The sequence below is a fragment of the Numida meleagris genome, chromosome 3 (assembly GCF_002078875.1).
Source record: "Numida meleagris isolate 19003 breed g44 Domestic line chromosome 3, NumMel1.0, whole genome shotgun sequence".
Classification (NCBI taxonomy): domain Eukaryota; kingdom Metazoa; phylum Chordata; class Aves; order Galliformes; family Numididae; genus Numida; species Numida meleagris.
The window spans coordinates 27,245,812-27,263,280 of NC_034411.1; the positions used below are offsets into that span (position 1 = coordinate 27,245,812).

Below are 17,469 nucleotides of genomic sequence, written 5' to 3' on the forward strand. Positions count from 1 at the left end.
GGGTTGAGGAGAGGTGGGTAATAAGGCTGCCTCACAGGAATGTTGGGACACACAAGTTACCGTAATAAATATTTGTAAGACACTTTAGATGATGTTTCAATAAAGGCATCAAGTATTTCACTGTAGAATAAGTAACAGCCAGGAGAATGTCCTAATTGCCAGGCTGGTTCATTTGCCTACTGTGCACCACAGGTTTCAGGCAGCTGTACTAAAGGATGCCTCAGGTAGGGGAGAGGTGAAGAGGTTGTCAGACTTGCGCAGCAGCAGGAGCAGGAAAATGTCAGCTCGTGCCACAAAACAAGTGTGTGGTGGATGGATGTTATGCCACGGGCTGGAAGGCATTTGTGTCATTTTCAGCCCAGACTCACAAAAAGCTAACAAAGATGACTTTTAAAGGGATGGCATACAGATGCTCAATCTTGTTAAGCACAGTCAACAAAAGCCATGTGATTTCTTCAGAATCCATTGTCAACTCTGGGGACTTAGAAAGCACTTAGACACCAGAAATTCTGCTTTTGCACATCCCCAGAGGTGTTATATTGTTGCCTATAGCAAGCACCTTGCCATCGGGATTCACAGCCCAGGTGTGTCGATGCCTCAGATCCCCAGAGGATCTGGAAGGGATATTCAAGGTTATTATACTATTTGTGTAGTCACACAATTTTGCCTTGAGACATCAACGAGCTGCTGCACTCCAGGCCCTAAAGGCTATATTTGTACGCAGGTGAGCTTTGAGGGTCCCTACACCTGCAATGAAGTTGGCTGTTGCTGATGGAAGGGGAGAGCCAAGCAGAGAGCCAAGGCAGCCTTTGGAATTTTCAAGGTACACATTGACCAACCTACCCAGCTGCATCCTCCCCACTTATTTCTAGCTCCCATGTTTTACTTCGATCTGAAAGGCGTTTCAGAGAATACCCATGGGCAACCTGTCAAGTGCATGTAAATCCCTGTCAGGTGCAGAGCTGCTGAGCTGGCCAGCGTCTGTGACTGCCACAGAAGGCTCTGGCTGCAAACATGAGCTGATGTGACAGCACTGAAAGCACTTTGTCTCATTCACCTGCTGTGAAATGCCCAAGGCCTAACTTCCCTGCTGCTGTTGAACTGCAGAGCAGCTCTGGCTGCTCTTTTGTTTAGGGGATTATCTCCTATTGCAACCTAAACCCATCGTGGCCCTCAAGTGGTGCTTCCAGTCACCTAACCAACATAAATGGTAGCAATAGGGGTTTCCTTCGTGGCTAGTTTTTAAGACAGAAAGGAATTTTAAAGAATCTGTGACAGTTATAACACAGACACCTTCAAGGCAACAGGCCACTTTTCTCCTTCACATCCATAATCGCTTTACAGCAACAAGAGAGCACTATTAGGTGTTTGGAAATGGCTGGTTTCTCCACCTGAAATATCTCACCTCAGGGTTAACCCGTGGATCAATGGCAGAAGTCCTCTCCTGCCTCTCACGGAGCCACATCCACTCAGCAGTGCTGGTCCGAAGGGACTCTTAAACCCTTCTAGTAAGGAAGCAGAGAGCCTGGAGACCACAAAGCACTCTACCACTGAAACACGTTTGTGGACCCCATACTCTGTCCAGCAGAGGATATGAGCACATTTTCATACCCAACCTCTACAAATTCTGTAAATAGAAAAAAAAAACACACCACAAAGTTTGTGAATGCAATTTTCTCAGTAAAACCCACATAAGTTAATCTACGTACAATTGCGTTATGATTGACGGTCACAAAGCAGTTACACAGGAATGGAAAGCCATAAGGCAACTTCCTTTAGCCTCCAGCCAGCAGGTAGTGCCAACTACCTCAAATAAGCTCTCCTATATTTCTTTGGATTAACTTGCTCAAATTGCACAAGCCATGGGCTTTCTGTCTCTTCGTTTGTGTTCTCTGTGATGGGCAAGAACAGAACAATGACCATTTCTGCTTTGTGCTGAGAGGTTCATCAAAACAGCTAATCAGCTTTTTTTTTTTTTTTGCGCTTGTCATCTACAAGTTGATAGCATTGAGTTTTAAACTATATAAGAGAAAATGACTGTGCTCAGAAAGGAATTCAACAGGTGAAAGGTAGTGCAACATCTGGGCCAGTTGCTGACAATTACATGGAAGATACTCAGCATGTACAATGTTAAACATTCCAGCTTCTTTCCCTTCTTCCACCACACTCTTTTTTGGATTCAGTCTAATGCTGTTAGAAATAATACTCAGCTCTCTGGATGAGCAAACTCTGTACTCAGGATAGAAATAGTTTTAACATGATAGTTCTTAGGAATCACACTCAGAGATCTGTGATTCCCAGAAAATGTGTTTCCTTTAAGTAATTTGCGAGGTGTTCTTGGATAGCTTTTCCTCTTGCTGTTCCCAAAGTCCCAGATACTTTCGTTCCAAAATGGATAAAAAAAACGCAAGTATTGCAAACCTGTGGCCCACCAATAGCAAATCCTTTAAATACCTCAGGGAACATGAATAACCCAACTGCAGAGCTGCAAAAATCCAGGGCTTTTCCATCAGTAGACAAAAAGGACAGAACTTCAATTCAGCTGCTGCTTCAGCTGTAGACAAACTGCCAACAGTTATTAGGCTCTGCTACTTCCCTTCAAGACCAGATCAGTTTACAGGGCCAGGCAACAGCACAGCACTTCTCCCAGCAATAACCCATACTGGGCAGTCCCTTGGTCAACAGCCGTCCATGTGCACTAAGCTGCAGCTCTCCCCCAGTGCAAGAGCTAAGCCAGTTTTCAGAAGACATAAGAGGTGCTATTCAGCAGCAGGTGAGATCACCACTGTCTGAAGTAAAATCCTGGGCTAGGACACCATCCATTTCATGATTATTATTATTTTTTTTTTTTTAACACGGACTTGAAGTTCCTCCTATGCTTCTCTTCCTTTGTGCATCAGCAAGCAATATGCACCCAGCAGTGCAGCAAGGAAACATGCCATAGGGCAATGAAACCAAGGGTGTGTTATTAAGGAAAGAGGGAAAACAGACAACTGACAGACAGGATGCACAGATTCTGATTTAATGCTACACTGAGTGCAGTCAGACAAAGATCCAGACCTAATAATTTGTCATTCATTTCAACTTAACCCTACCTATACTTAATGAGCACAGAGAGAGTACTTGGCATCAATATTTTCAAGGAAACAATTTCACTTGTGGAACAGCTGAAAATTGCATGATTCTTGCTTGTTTTTTTTGTTGTTTTTTTTTTTTTTTAAAGTGTCTGTGCAGTTTATCACGTTCTTCAGTCTACACCAGAAACATGCCAGAAGATATTTCCACAGGCTAAATAGGGAGCACGCGATTTCCGGCACCATCTCCTATGTGCTCCTGCTGTAACAGTACAGTAGAGCTGCACCCAGAGAAGCAAGAGGAAAAGGCTCCTGTTGCAGAAGCAGCACAGAGCCAATATAGTTTAAGCTCAACAGGCTCGGTTTCTGAAAGCTTCATTAAAGGCAGCATTTCTCACAAAGCTGAGTGGAACTTCAGGGAACTGAGTAGCTGCAGTACAATCCGGAGTCACCCAAGCTTCCGTGCAAGAATAATTTCCACTAGCATCCTTCAAAAAACTGGAGGAGGTAAGAGCCATCTTTTTGTCTCACTTCCTAACTGGCTGCACCTCCAATGTCTTGGCTTTCAGAAGCTCAGAACATAATTCAGATTCCTACATAAGGAAGGGGCCCTCGAGTTATTCTCATAGGGGACACCAGCATGAAATCCAAAACAGGTTTGCATCCATCTCCAGGCTGGAAGAACCTGAATTGAGAACAGTGCAGCTCTGGCTCATGTTCTAGAATGCTCACCCCACTTCACGCACACACACATAATATGGAAAAGAACATCAGCACTGAAATACTCTTTTGAGATTCCTTTAACATACCCAGTACTGATGAAAGGTTCCACAGAGAATGGTATCTTTTTCTTCCTTCCCAAGCCAGGGGCTGCATGACTTATGGGTATCCAGGATGGAAGAGGACTTGTGAGAACAACATTTAGGAATGAGAAGAGATTGTCACCTTCATGACCCACTGGGATATTTGCTCAAGTTCCTCATACCTTATAACGTATCTGAGGTAACGATGCTGTGGAACATGCTGGAATATAGAAGACGTCTTGCATTACATGCTCAAGGATGCATTTGCTTCCAATAGTTGAACTAAATAAACATCAGCAGTTCAAACATCAGCTAGATGGATAATGACGCACATTGAAGATGGGGACAGGAAGAGCAGCAGAGATGCGCTGTTTGAGCTTACGCCTGAGCTGCACTGAAACAAGATACAGGTGCTTCTGTTTTGCATTTCAAATGTATCTCTGTTTGGGGCTGCATATATAGCTGCCATGCTCAGGCACACCTGTGGATAGGATTCATGCAAACACCAGTCCTACCACTAACAGTCCAACCTCTGAGAGCAGATCAAAGGAGGGATGAGTGGAGCTACAGCTCCTGACTACACACGCTGTATTTTACCCATCTCTTTTTATCTTGGCCAGAACAACAAGCGAAATGGAGTCTGAATACCTTATGTGTGTGTGTGTGTGTGTGTGTGTGTGTGTGTGTGTGTGTGTGTGTGTGTGTGTAATGACTAGATTTAAGAAACCCAGAACAATTTTTTCCCCTGCAACAGTTTTAATTTTCTGCTTATTTGCATTTCTTGAATGGAAATGTAGAAGTCTCACAAAAAAAAAAAAAGTCATGCCATTACAAACTACAGTTTAGTTTCAACAAAATCAAAATTAAAAGTATTTGGCATGTAAAATAAAGGTACTGAAAAACAAGACCACAGTGAATATATGCAGTATCATCCATGCTAGTAGATCATAGGAAATGACCTGCAAGTCATCATACAAGGAATGTCTAACTTCCAGGAAAGATCAACTCTGAACTCCTGAGAAGAAGTTTGAAAAAACTTTGCAAATTCTTCCCTAGAGAACAACCAGAGTGATTCCAATGTGGGAGAACTGAATCCACCACAGGTCCCACATGAGCCAGACTGTTGCACTACATGATTGATCAGAAGGTGTTAGAGGATGTTTCCTTGGCGTTGCACTTTCCCGTGTGCTTTCCTAAAGGTTCTGCTATGACCTTCAGCTCTGTGGTCTCACTGGAATCTAACATGTGAAATCACTTTTCTTCTTTATCACACCTTACCACTGGGGAATAGCAGGTCACAATCATGGATGTGTATCTAACATTTTATACACAGAGTTTTATAGGAAAAAAGGGGCAAATAAGGTGCCAAGGTGCATGAACAAGTCCGGTATAATATTCATGAAACTGAGAATTGCATCCCAGCGTGAAAAAGCTTTAACATTTTGAACTCCATCGTCCACCTCACTGATCTGCAGAAGCCAGCCCTACAGTGCATTTCTGATCAGTATTAGTGGGCCCAAAAATTCCTGGCTAAAAACGAAGTTTGATGAATGTCCAACTGTTTTTCTAATTCTGCAGAGACAGATGTTTTGCTCCACTGGCTTTACAGAGATGTTGTTTTCATGTTCTTTTCTGCATCGACTTCACATTGGTGTCTCCTGGCTCTTCTTCCTGACACAGCCCAGAGGAGTAAAGAACCCACCAGGACTCCAGCTACTGCTGCCACAATGACAGCCCAGTAGGGGACTGAAGGTTCCGTTTTCTTCAGGTTGAGAGCTGAATTCCTGAATCCGCTGTTTCTCAGTGTGGAAAGAAAGGGTTTCTCCTACGAAGGGAGATCAAAGGTTTTACTGACCACAGACAACTCACAGGCAGCATTCAGACAGCATAACATCACCCCTTCCAGAGAGGGGAGGCAATTTCTACACAGGCAGTCAACTGTTCTGCCTTCTGTCTTAGCCCAAACTGTTTCCTGCCCCATTGCCTGAATGCTCCTAGAAGAAAAAAGAGGAGCCATCTCAGAAACATCAGTGATGGCATCACTTCCAAATCTGTTTGCTGCAGACAACCAAATGGAAGTATGTAGACTCATTAAAACCGGCTCAAAGTAGAGACTTTCCACTGCACTAGATCTTTTGCATTAAAACTTCTGAGGAATTTCCAATGTGTAATAAACAGCAGCATATTTTTGCTATTTAAAACCTTTACAAAGCTATTCTTGGAAAAAAAAACAACAAGAAACAATAAGAACAGAGTAGAAAAATAAATGTGGTTAAAGGAGAGTATGGCCTTTACTCACAGGGTTTGGACACTTGAGTTTTGATCTGTCATAGGTAAAGTTGTTGTAAGTCTGCTTTTCACCAACTGGTTCCATCTGAGGAAGAGAAAAGCAATAGTAAACAATGAGGATTTTTTTTCCTCCTCAGATTCCTGACTTGCGTGCCTACAACTTTTTATCCAATCTTTTGGTGCCTGCAGCAATGAAGAAACGTGGGAGAAGGTGCATCATAGGAGAGTTTCCAAACATTTTAACACTCATGAACTGAAGACATTGAGAATCTGACGCACTGTCTGCAGAAAAAGAACTCAGGAAGTAAAGAACAGGAGAAGCCTTTCCTCCTTTTGCACAGAGCGCAGGAGAAAAAATAGCTCTGACTACCACATACTTTAAATATTCTGCTACAACAAAGTGATGCACTATACACCCAGTTCTCCCACATAGATGTCTCAAATGACAGTATAAACCACAAAGAAAAAAAGATCACAAGAGATGTTAGTCACATTACTTAGCACGGTACTGAAAGAAAGAAGCTTAGGTGTCATGGTGACGGAAGCGTATTCAGAAATGATGTGGAGTTGCAAGGGCAGGATGAGACAGTACCAGCCTTTGCAGTCTACACTCAGACAGGAAATTCCCTGGGAGTTTTAGCTAAGGCTAAGTTCACAAGACTGCAAGAAGTGAATTAAATAGAGCCTCTTATATCAACGGTTGTTGGCTAAGCTGCATTAACTGACCATAGGCTCTCCCTGAGTCCATCTCAGGTGCAAAATAAAATACGTCCAAGCAAATGGCACAGCATTTGTAGTTGGCTAGGAGTGCACATACCATCTGTTACCATAGTTAAGCTAACAAGTAGACGCTTGATCAGTCATGTTGACTGAAGTGTTTACAGCTGTGTATGGACATGCCTGAAGTAATGACCTGAGGACTGGCCCATAGAGAATGGCACAACTGTCACCCAGCACTTCTGGGTATACAGCACAGAGGACCACTGTTGCTGCTGCTGTCATCTATACGCACATCTACTGTCCCACATGACTAAAGTGTCACCTGTTTGCTGGTGAGAAACGATACCCTGACAAAACCAAAAAAGATGGAGAAAAAATCTAAATAATAAAATTCCAGTACAAGAATACTTTCTGTCTCTGGTTTCTTCATATGAAATAGAAACAGAAAAAAAATCAAAGGGGAGAGATGAACCAACACAAGATGAAGAAGCTGGTGCCTCATGTATTAAAGATATGAGAAGGAAAGAAATCTAAGAAGTGCAGAGAAGATGAGAAGCAAACCAGAGGGTAAGGTTTTACTGGTTATTACGAGGTCCTGTTGGACACCTGTGAGTCCTAATCATTTGGCCTGCCTGCTTGCTAATGTTGTGGGGACGGAATTTGCCAGTTTTATTGCATTTAAAGGGAAAAGCTCAAATTCTGATGTAATTATTTGTAAGATATGTGGCTCATTTTTTGTAGCGTTCTGTCTGCAGCCTAACTGGTTAGTTGTAGAAAATTGTAACACTTTCTGTGCCAGAACACTTGGCAAGGGGTCTGGCATAATGCCCAGGCAAAGGACAATAAGGTGCAGAATTCTACAGCCTGTCTTTTTCAGTTTGACTCTATGTGATTGGTACCTCAGGAGCATTATCTTCTGAGCTTCGAAGATGACAGCATCTCCAAGTCCATGAGTGTACAGGACAATTTCTGGAAGACACATGCAGCTCCTCTGGTAGCAGGTAGCAAACACAGAAGCATAATACAGGCTAAACATGCTGTCTGTGTGCTCTTCTCCTGGGCCAGAGAACTGACAGGGTGGATTTGGGACCAGTAGGAGCCTGTTAATATAAAAGAGTTTTCTGACTTCATAGGGTGGGAGCACGCTGCTTTTCATGAGGCAGGAAGGACAGAGAACATCAGGGTGAAGAAGAGGATCCTTAAGCCATCCCCATCCCTGCATACCCACGCAGTGGCCAGGCACAGTCTAGCCCTTTGTGTAGACTGACAAGAATATATGTCATTTGGCCATAAGCCTACTTCTTGCTGAGCTCTTCAGGGAACAGCGAAACAATACGGCCTTACAGTAAGCTTGCACAACCTCTCCATACATGGACAGCGAGTGAAAAGAAGGGATGTATTACAAAAAGTAGATTTAACTAGGAACTAGTCCAATCAACATGAATTGACAGAGCTCTATGGAAGTGAAGAGTTTGCTTTGCGTTACTAAGAATCCGATCCCCAGTACACAGTAGAAAGCTGTGTCAATATTCTTATATGTGGGAAATGAGTGACAGTCTGGACAGAATAAAGCTCCAGTGGCAAAGAAAAAGGACTGATGTGATTCAGGAATGAGTAATGGCTAATAGGAATATCACATGGCAACAAACCCAATTTAGGGCTACCATATGCCCAGGTACTGTCTCTTTTTCTTCTTGGGATCTCCATCCATGCACTATTTGAATGTTAATTACCTTTGCCAGGGGGTTCTGAGCCACCATGAGCCTTGTTAGAGCTACTATACAAAGAAGCCTACTAGGCTGCCATCATCTGGAGTCCCACACCATGAAGCCTGATGTTGAAAAATAGGCAGATCTGTTGTGTGCACAAATCAATTACTCTACACACGAACACACACTGTTTTCCATAACCCCGGAACTACAGCTCCTATGTTATAGTGAGCAACTGCATAGATTTCTCTCCTGGATGTCCTAGTCCTTGTGCTGAAGTTCCTTATGGAGTATGTTGTCTCTTATCTTGCTCAAACTTTTACTTAAACTGAAAATAGTTTATCCTCCATTTATGTCTGTTTCTTGCACAAACCAGGATACAGCATTTCTGCTGGCACAATGCATTTGTAAACTGGTGTTTATGAGACAAGAAGAGGAAATGTTGCTGTGGCATGAAAGCACCATAATCTTTTTTCCACTGTGGGAAATAACATCATTCCAAAAGTGACTGTTACCTTGGAGTTATCAAGTCCAGCATATGCCTCTTATACACTGTGCCAGCACTATTCAAAAATTGTTTCCCTCAAAATGACGGAAGGAACATGACTGCAAGCAGAGGAATCATAGGTGCAATTTCAGTCCTCCATTAGCTTCAGTGACTCTGATAGAATTGCCTCAGATATTTGAGTGGATGGTACAACATGCCCACACTTTAATGGTAGAAAAAAGAAAATCACATATGTTTTCATAATAAGTCTAGGAGGTGTCAATGAAGAAAGGCAAGCTCATTCAGCAGGCTTTTTCAGGAAACATACAGGACTGCATGTTTAACCCAGCTGATTTTTGCCTTAGTGCATATTAATTACCAAAGCAGAAAGGAATTTTTCTTCAGAGTACATTGAAACTCTCAGAATTTCTCATAAGCAAAGGTGATAAGCAAAGGGTTATACTGTTTTAGGCAACAGGATTGTGTTCCCAAGCAGTGCAGACAAAGAAGGATCTCAGAGTTCACCAGTCCTCCTCCTGTTAGCATAACAGTTTTATCTCTTGCTTACTGTTTTGTTTCACACAAACATCCTTTCTCATGATCTTTTGTTGGAACTCCTACAACAAACACATAGGGATCTACTTTGTAGCCTCTTACCATATTATTCCAGAGTGCCATAGCCATCTCAGCATAGCCTTTTTCACTGAAATGAAAGCAGTCTGCAGCAAAGAAACTCAGATCTGGCTTGCCGTTCTGCAATAAAAAGCAAAATAAATTTCTAAACATACTTCACATTTTGAGACTTGACAACCTGATCTAGCTGAGGTGTCCCTGTTCATTGCAGGGGAGTTGGACTAGATGGCCCTTCCAACACTTCCTCCTTCTCAGAGGTCCCTTCCAACTCTAAGGATTCTATGATTCTATACTGTATCTAATAGTGCACTGTAGTTGCCATACCCACTTCACACTTTTTGGTATCTGCAGAGAAGGACTTGGGTGTCCTGGTGGATAACAGGTTGCCCATAAGCAAGCAGTGTGCCCTTGTGGCCAAGAAGGCCAATGGTATCCTGGGGTAAATCACAAAGACCGTGGCCAGCAAGCTGAGGGAAGCGATTCTCTCCCCTCTACTCTGCCCTGGTGAGGCCACACCTGGAGTTCTGTGTCAGTTTCTGGGCTGCCCGGTTCAAGAAAGACAGGGAACTTCTAGAGAGAGTCCAGTGGAGGGCCATAAAGATGACGAGGGGCCTGGAGTATCTCCTGTACAAGGAAAGGCTGAGAGACCTGCGGCTGTTCAGCCTGGAGAAGAGAGGGTCGAGAGATCTTACAAATGCTTATAAATATCCAAAGGGCAGGAATCATGTGGATGGGGCCAGACTCTTCTCAGTGGTGCCCAGTGACAGAAGAAGGAGCAGTGGGCACAAATTGAAACATAGGAAGTTTCATATGAACATGGCGAAAAACTTGTTTACTTTGACTGACAGAACACTGGAACAGGATGGTGAGAGGCTGTGGAGTCTCCTTCTGTGGAATTATCCAAAACCCACTTGGACACTTTCCAGTGCAACGTACTGTAGGGAACCTACTTTGGAGGGGGTTGGACTAGATGATCTCAGAGGCCTTTGCCAATCCCTACTGTTCTGTGATCTTCCTAAAGGCAATCTGTTCACATTTTGACACTGCAGACAAACTTAGGTGCTCATAACTACGGACAAATCTGTAACAAATCTAGACTTATCATTAAACCAACAGTCACAGCTCTTATATGGATCCTGCCATTGATCCGTTATTCTACCTTGAACAGAACACATAAAAAAACCTGTTCACTTATCTTCGCTGGTTAAACTTTGACAATTCAGATTCTTTCAGGTATTCAAATTTGTGCTGAATTTCAGGAAATATCAAAAACTGTGGGTTTATCCAACAGAGGCAAAAGTCAGAATTAGGTTAAATATGCCTTATCACTATTAAAACTGTAACCATTATTTGGACTGGCAGAACAAAATAAGGATGCTGTAACAAAAAGATGAGTATTATGCAGAACTGAGTGGTTCTGACCAGAATTCATGCTGAGAATTTGTATCCTTAACTACGCAACATATATAATGTTAGAGCTGAGTAAAAGAAGGGAGAATCAGCCCTTGGCTTCGAAGGCCGCTTCTTGTTTCTAGTCTTTGGTGAGGCAGGCATGTTGATTTCCATGTGAAGAAAATCTGAACATGCTCAGCAACCTAAAGCAGAACATCGTGGTGAAGGCCAACCAAGCCCTCCAACAGCAGGAACAAAAGGGGACACACAGTTCAGATGGAGCATGAAGGTGCTTAGGTGCAGCATGCCCACTGTGAATGTTTCCCAAAGCTGTTTTGATCCACAGGCAGCACAGCCTTTCCTCTCTTCTCCTCTGTCACTCTTATTACAGGCTCTACCTTGTGGCCTCTAAACTGTGCAAATAAAGAAAACACAGTCCTTGCCGCATGTATTCCACTGACTTAGAGAAATCAAGATACTGGTCCTTGCATGATGGGAAAAACAAATGGGACTCACGCTGTCCAGAGGCAAAATGGTGTTTCGGAAAAATGGCTGCACAACAACTGCAAAGTCCTCACGCTGTTCGTACCGACCACTGTTGACCAGCTGTAAGGCTTCAGCCTGTGGGAGTTGCATGGTTGGAAACAGGAAAACAACTTGCAAGGTTCATCTACCATTTAACAGCTATTGTAAAAATATGCAGAGTACATTTTTTTAATGTAGGTGCACATAACTTAGTACAAATCCTGCTGATTAGTATTAAACAGTCCAGAGAATGGCAAAGAAAATAATTTGGAAGATATTTTCATAAGAAAAATGTAAAGAAGCTAGGACATTTGGAAAAACAAAGTTGCTTAATTTTGACCAAAAAAAATTTGGTTTGTATCTTACAGAAATCAGTGCTTCATAAGCACAAGAAGAAAAAACGTACAGAGAATTAGGAAAAGGAATAAGGCCAAATTTTTTAGAAGAGACAGATAATTAGGAATGTGAACGTGAAGCGTTTGGAACATGCCTGATTTTTCAGAAAGGTGTGCTGGAAGTAAAATAAAATATAAGCACTGAAAAAACACTTGCTACTTTTGAAAACTATGGGTACAGACAATTATACAGATAATAAAACTGTCTTTTGAATATTTTCCAGCTTGTCATATCTCAGAACAGTTCTATCCCCACCTCTCTAATAAAGAAAAATGTCCACCTGGGTGAGTTTACGTGGGTGTGTTCCAAAATGAATTTTTTGAGCTTTGTCCATCAGACAACATCTACTGCCATAGAAAGAACAGGGGGACAGGAGAACATACTGTGATCTGATGGTGATCCCTGCATTCACAGAACTAATGACGGAAAAGTCTTCTGCTCCAACGGCTGTTTATAGCCTTTGTTAGATTTGAGTGAATCCTTAGCCGGAGGCTATGGAAAGTTACTCTCAGATAATGAGTTGACCCATAGTAAGCTATCTGTGTGCTAATTCTCAGCCTATGGTAAAAGAAAGGAATATCAGGTTAGTTTAATTCATTTGCTTTGCTAAGAGTTATGACAAAACTTCTGATGCAAGTTAATTTGTTATCCTTGCAGTGGCATGTCAATTCCTGTGAGGTATCCATCAGATGTATAATGGTTGTATGCCAACAAAACAGCCATCACCAGCAACTCCTTTCCAAATGTCCAAACAGCAATGGGAAAGAGAACTAGTCGAGCTCAGAACTAAGCTCAAAACATTAAGGCAGAAAGACTTGCATTGCTGCTAATCAGCTAGCAGGCTGGAGTTTTAATTAAACTGTAGCCAAGCTGCTTCCCCAGTCACTCCTCTCAGTTCTGAGGTTTTGTGCGAGAGAAAGGGGATTGAAGGAAGAGATAAAAAAAGAAACACAAATGAAGATGACTAGTTACGGAATCAAACTGTTACCTGAAAATCTCTGTTGACTCTCTTAATTTCTTGTAGATCAGAAGAATTTTCTTTGGGGTTTAAGAAACATGGGCAAAAATTCCTTCAAAGAAAGAAATACTGAAATTAAAAGCCAACCTAAGCAGTGCTTCAGTAATGTGTCTGGTCCAAGAAGCTTAGAATAGCTGCTCAAAACTTACAGGCAGGAGAGCCTTCTTGCTGACTTAAGACATGGATACTTCAGGAAAAAAAAGTCCTCATTGACTTCATTTTCACTAAACACCTGCCACAGCCAGTAAGAGCTGAGGGATTCACAAGTCTTGAATGTCACACACAAACACACTTGTGCCACACATTAGCAGCATATCATGTTTTTGAATAAAAGCACTCTACATATTGACAATACAGGAGAGTTTTGGAAATCTAGGAGTTAAGAGGTAGAAAAGAAATTGTTCATGTGATCTGACTCCTCAGCCTACTGTGTTTCGTTCTCTTACTGTCATATCAAGCAGTAACTTGTGCTTCACTGGAATGCATTCTCTAAGAAGGAATTAATATGAAAACATCAAGCAAGACAGTTGATTCACTAATATCCCTCCTAGTGTGTTCCAGTAGTTAATCACTTCTATTATTAGTAGAATAGAAGTATTCTTACTTCATTTGAATTCATTAGGCATCAGCTTCCAACCGCTGGTCTTTGTTATAACTTTCTCTACTAGATTAGAGAGCCTTATGCCCACTTTACATGGACATAAATACATCCATACTGACTCCTCTGAAGGCACAGCTACAAACAAGTCCCACAGTCTTCTTGGAATTATGATTTTGGTCTCCTCCATTTGGTGGGAAATGCAGCTCCCGGTCTTGCTTTCTGCAGCCCAACCTACACAATAGGTAATGCAGCACTGAATACACAGATAGGCGTCGGGGATGTCAGCCTGAGCTGCTGAGTAGCTAATGGCTAGGCAGAAAAGGCACTAAGGTCAGCAGTAAGGCAGCAGCGTGGTGACTTATGCCGTAGTATGCTGCCTTAGAGCTAAGGAAGGCAATGACTGACCACAATCTACAGGTGCATGCCTTTTAGCTCAAGGATTGGAAGCAGCAATAGAAACTCAGTGTGAACGAGTGTATTCATGTCAAGGCAGCAATAAAAGTAGCTCAGAATGGTCAGTGTGGCTATCCCTACTGTAGCAACAGTTTAGATTGATGAGAACAAATAAACAAACAGAAACAGAACCCAAAATCTTTTAAAGGTGAAGATCTGTTGTGCTCACTTACTCTCCTGTCAGAACGCACTCCGAAGAGCTCGCTGCCACCTGACGCAGTCCAGAAATCTCAAGTATCTCCACCATGTTGACAAAGACTCTTGGGAGCTGCAGGGATTATAATAAGCAGACATACCGAGTCAGAGAACATGATACCACTACAAAGAGAGAAAGAAGTGCCAGCCGTAGGTCAGTGAGTCAGTGCAGACTGCACTGACTGCAACCAATAGCGTGTGGAAGGGTAATGTATAAAAAGAGAGAGACATATAGTGGATGTCAGCCAAAAAAATTCCTGGCAGCTAGTCCAAACTAGCTGAAATGCTGCTTCACTCCCTGAGGCATTTCCATTTTCTCTAGGGTAAATGAAGCTTTGCACAGTTGGTTCAGCCATCAGCACTGGCAGTAAGGCTGCAATATGTTTGATCCACAGCAAAAACACTATGAAACTCGGTTGTCCTGAAACTACAGTACATTTTCTCAAGGCATTATCTAACACAGTTGTTCAACTGCTCCTCAGCGCTCCATTATGATCTCAGCTATCTGGAAGATAATCTTGCATGAAACGTAATCACTAAAAGTCTACCAGAGGTGAGAAAAACACAAGTGTGCTTGCCAGGAACATAGTTTGCTAGGATATCTTTAAAGCTTACCTCCTTGTAGAAAATATCCAGAGTCTCCTGGAGGTGTTTTACATAGTTTTGCACTGAATATGCTTCCTATGTAATTAAAATAAAATAAGATCAGTCCTCTTTTAGTAACCCAGAAGTTTGACTATTTCATCTGCACAGCGCAGTCCCTAGTGGCAAGGTGGTGCACGAGGAAATACACCAACACAATGCTCCTTTCTGCTGCTGATGGCAGATACGTTTTTGGAACAAGAGGTTTTCTCCCACGTGTGCAAAGGTTGTACAGTGCCATGGGAACATGAGCACTAACACATTCACTTTATCTCTACAGAAAATCTAGAGGTATGTAAGAGTTCTTGGCATAATCTTCCCTTGATGAATAAACAAAATCCATAGGCAAAACAACTCTGAGCGTAGTTATAGAGGTTTAGCCATGGGGGCAAAGACTCCATGCAGCAGTCTTTAAAGGAAATAAACAGACCAAAACTGAGAGACCAATCCTCAGTTATTTCCATGAGCTGGAGCTCAGGCCTTCACAGTGTGTGCTATGGGAACCTTTTCAGAGGGAATGACCACCAACAGCTATATAACACATCTTTTTTCACCTTAAACTGATGCTACTTCATTTTGGGGTCATTCTAAGATAGGAAAGAGACACCTCCAATAATTATTGCATGGAGATATTTTTCCAGAATAAATCTTCCCTTGTGTCCCCATAACAACAAACATAAGACACCGCACTTATTGAGTGCTTTGTCCAGTCAAACTGGGAGAGCTCTTCGGTTTATACTTTGTTTTGTTCAGTACGGGGCAGATTGCTGGTTCTTAAATCGTGCATTACTCCAGACCTGCAGTGCCTCAAAATTAGAAGCTGTGTACTTCTTTCTTATACAACACAGATGAAAGGAATTGTAGTCCTAAGTGCTTTTTAAACAAAGAGGAGCTTTGGCTCATGGAGAGAGAGAAAGGTTAAATTTCCAGGGCTGGGCTCCTGCCAAGTGCCCAAACAAGCATGCCTGCTTCAGAGATACAAACCTTATCCAAGCAGTACTGACACAGGTCATTGCCTCCAATGAAGATAGTGATCAGCTTCCAGTCCTCCTTGAAGTTAATCCTCTGGTGGCACATAAAATAAACAGATTTATGTGTTTGCTGCTTAGACTTCAAGGGGTAACATTTACAGAGAGGGGATAGAGGGGGTGCAGACTGCATAGCAGAGCAGCCCAAAAGAGGCACAGTGAGTTAAGACAGCAGAATCATAGCATGGCTTAGGTTGGAAGGGACCTTTAAAGCCCACCCATTTCCAACCCCCTGCTCCGGGCAGGGCTACCCCCCTCCCTCCCCCCAGCTCAGGCTGCCCAGGGCTCCACCCAACCTGGCCTTGATGCCTCCAGGGATGGGGCACCCACAGCTTCTCTAGGCAGCTGTGCCACTGCCTCATCATCCTCTGAGTAAAAAATGCCTTCCTAACATCTAAACTAAATCTCCTCACTTTTAGTTTAAAGCCATTCTCCCTTGTCCTATCAAAGAAAAGCATCTGTCTGGGGGAACGTGAGAACTGCTTGCTAGCCTAGCTAGCACCTCACCTTGGCTTTTGTAAGGAAATCCCCTTCAGCAAACAAGAACCATCAGGGCAGCTGAGCATGGAGACGTGCCAGCAGGTGTGCTGAAACAGATACTGGCTTTGGGGCATTGTGGGGACAGAGCTGGGGTTGCTGGAGTGGCTGGTGAGAACCGGGGAAGTGTGCTGCTGGAGACCCTGCCAGCTGGGCAGGCATTGCCCCACGGGCAGGCAGGGTGAGAGGCACCCCAGGGACCAGAGAGCGGATTAAAATAGCAGAGTCCGTGAGCCCTGTGACTTCACCGAGCTCATATAAGGGCAGCTGCAGCACCCACGTCACCGCGCTGACAATAGGCGCTGCTGAGAGCTGGAGCTCAGCAAAACATTTTGTAGCGTTCCGAACAAAGAAAGGAGTCAAAGGCAGCTATTTTTAGAGCGGTGCATTTACATAACAAACAGCTGCGAAAGGATCCCACAAATAGAGGAAGGGCCTGGGAATCACCCACGGGTCTGAATTCTCCTCCTCAAGCAACGCTTTGCTCAGAAAGCGTGGCACAAAGTGTGGCAGGGATTTTCCCCCTCTTTTTAGAGATGCATAAATAGCAGTGAATAAAACCGAGATCTAGAGCCATGTAGTACTTCACTGCAGAACCACGGCAGCTCCCTTCGCTGCCAGACATTTGGTAGCGCAGAGTAACTGACAGCACAGTGAGTGTGCAGCATCCATCGGGAGTGCTGGCACACAGGGATGCGTGCTTTGACAAATCCTGCTTATTCAGTACCTTTCTTTTCCATTCAGTCTGAGCCAAGGAGCACCAGGCTCTCCTATTCCCTTACTGGACACTCTATGAAGCAACAAATCACACTGACAGTCGCCACCGCAACAAATTCAGACCACGCTTGGAGCAGGACAGCCTCAGCTTTCTCCCACGTTTCCCCCCACACCCCAAACTTCAGCACTGTCCACTGTGTTAAAAGCACTTTGCAGCCCCCAGTGGAGCAGGAACAGCGTGTTGGTCCAC

The 17,469-nt window shown here is 43.2% G+C and overlaps 1 protein-coding gene across 1 annotated transcript in view; it reads right to left on the minus strand.

Moving 5' to 3' along the window:
* The window catches only part of PLB1 (phospholipase B1), an 86,475-nt gene continuing 70,948 nt past the window's right edge, over nucleotides 1,943–17,469 (minus strand). The window contains exons 51-58 of the mRNA XM_021391948.1: nucleotides 15,922–16,002; nucleotides 14,911–14,976; nucleotides 14,274–14,368; nucleotides 13,017–13,098; nucleotides 11,624–11,728; nucleotides 9,740–9,835; nucleotides 6,177–6,251; nucleotides 1,943–5,702 (exon numbers count right to left, since the gene is read on the minus strand). Of these exons, the coding sequence (XP_021247623.1) occupies nucleotides 5,481–5,702; nucleotides 6,177–6,251; nucleotides 9,740–9,835; nucleotides 11,624–11,728; nucleotides 13,017–13,098; nucleotides 14,274–14,368; nucleotides 14,911–14,976; nucleotides 15,922–16,002 (822 nt within the window). The 3' untranslated portion in view covers nucleotides 1,943–5,480. The remainder of the gene's footprint in view (nucleotides 5,703–6,176; nucleotides 6,252–9,739; nucleotides 9,836–11,623; nucleotides 11,729–13,016; nucleotides 13,099–14,273; nucleotides 14,369–14,910; nucleotides 14,977–15,921; nucleotides 16,003–17,469) is intronic.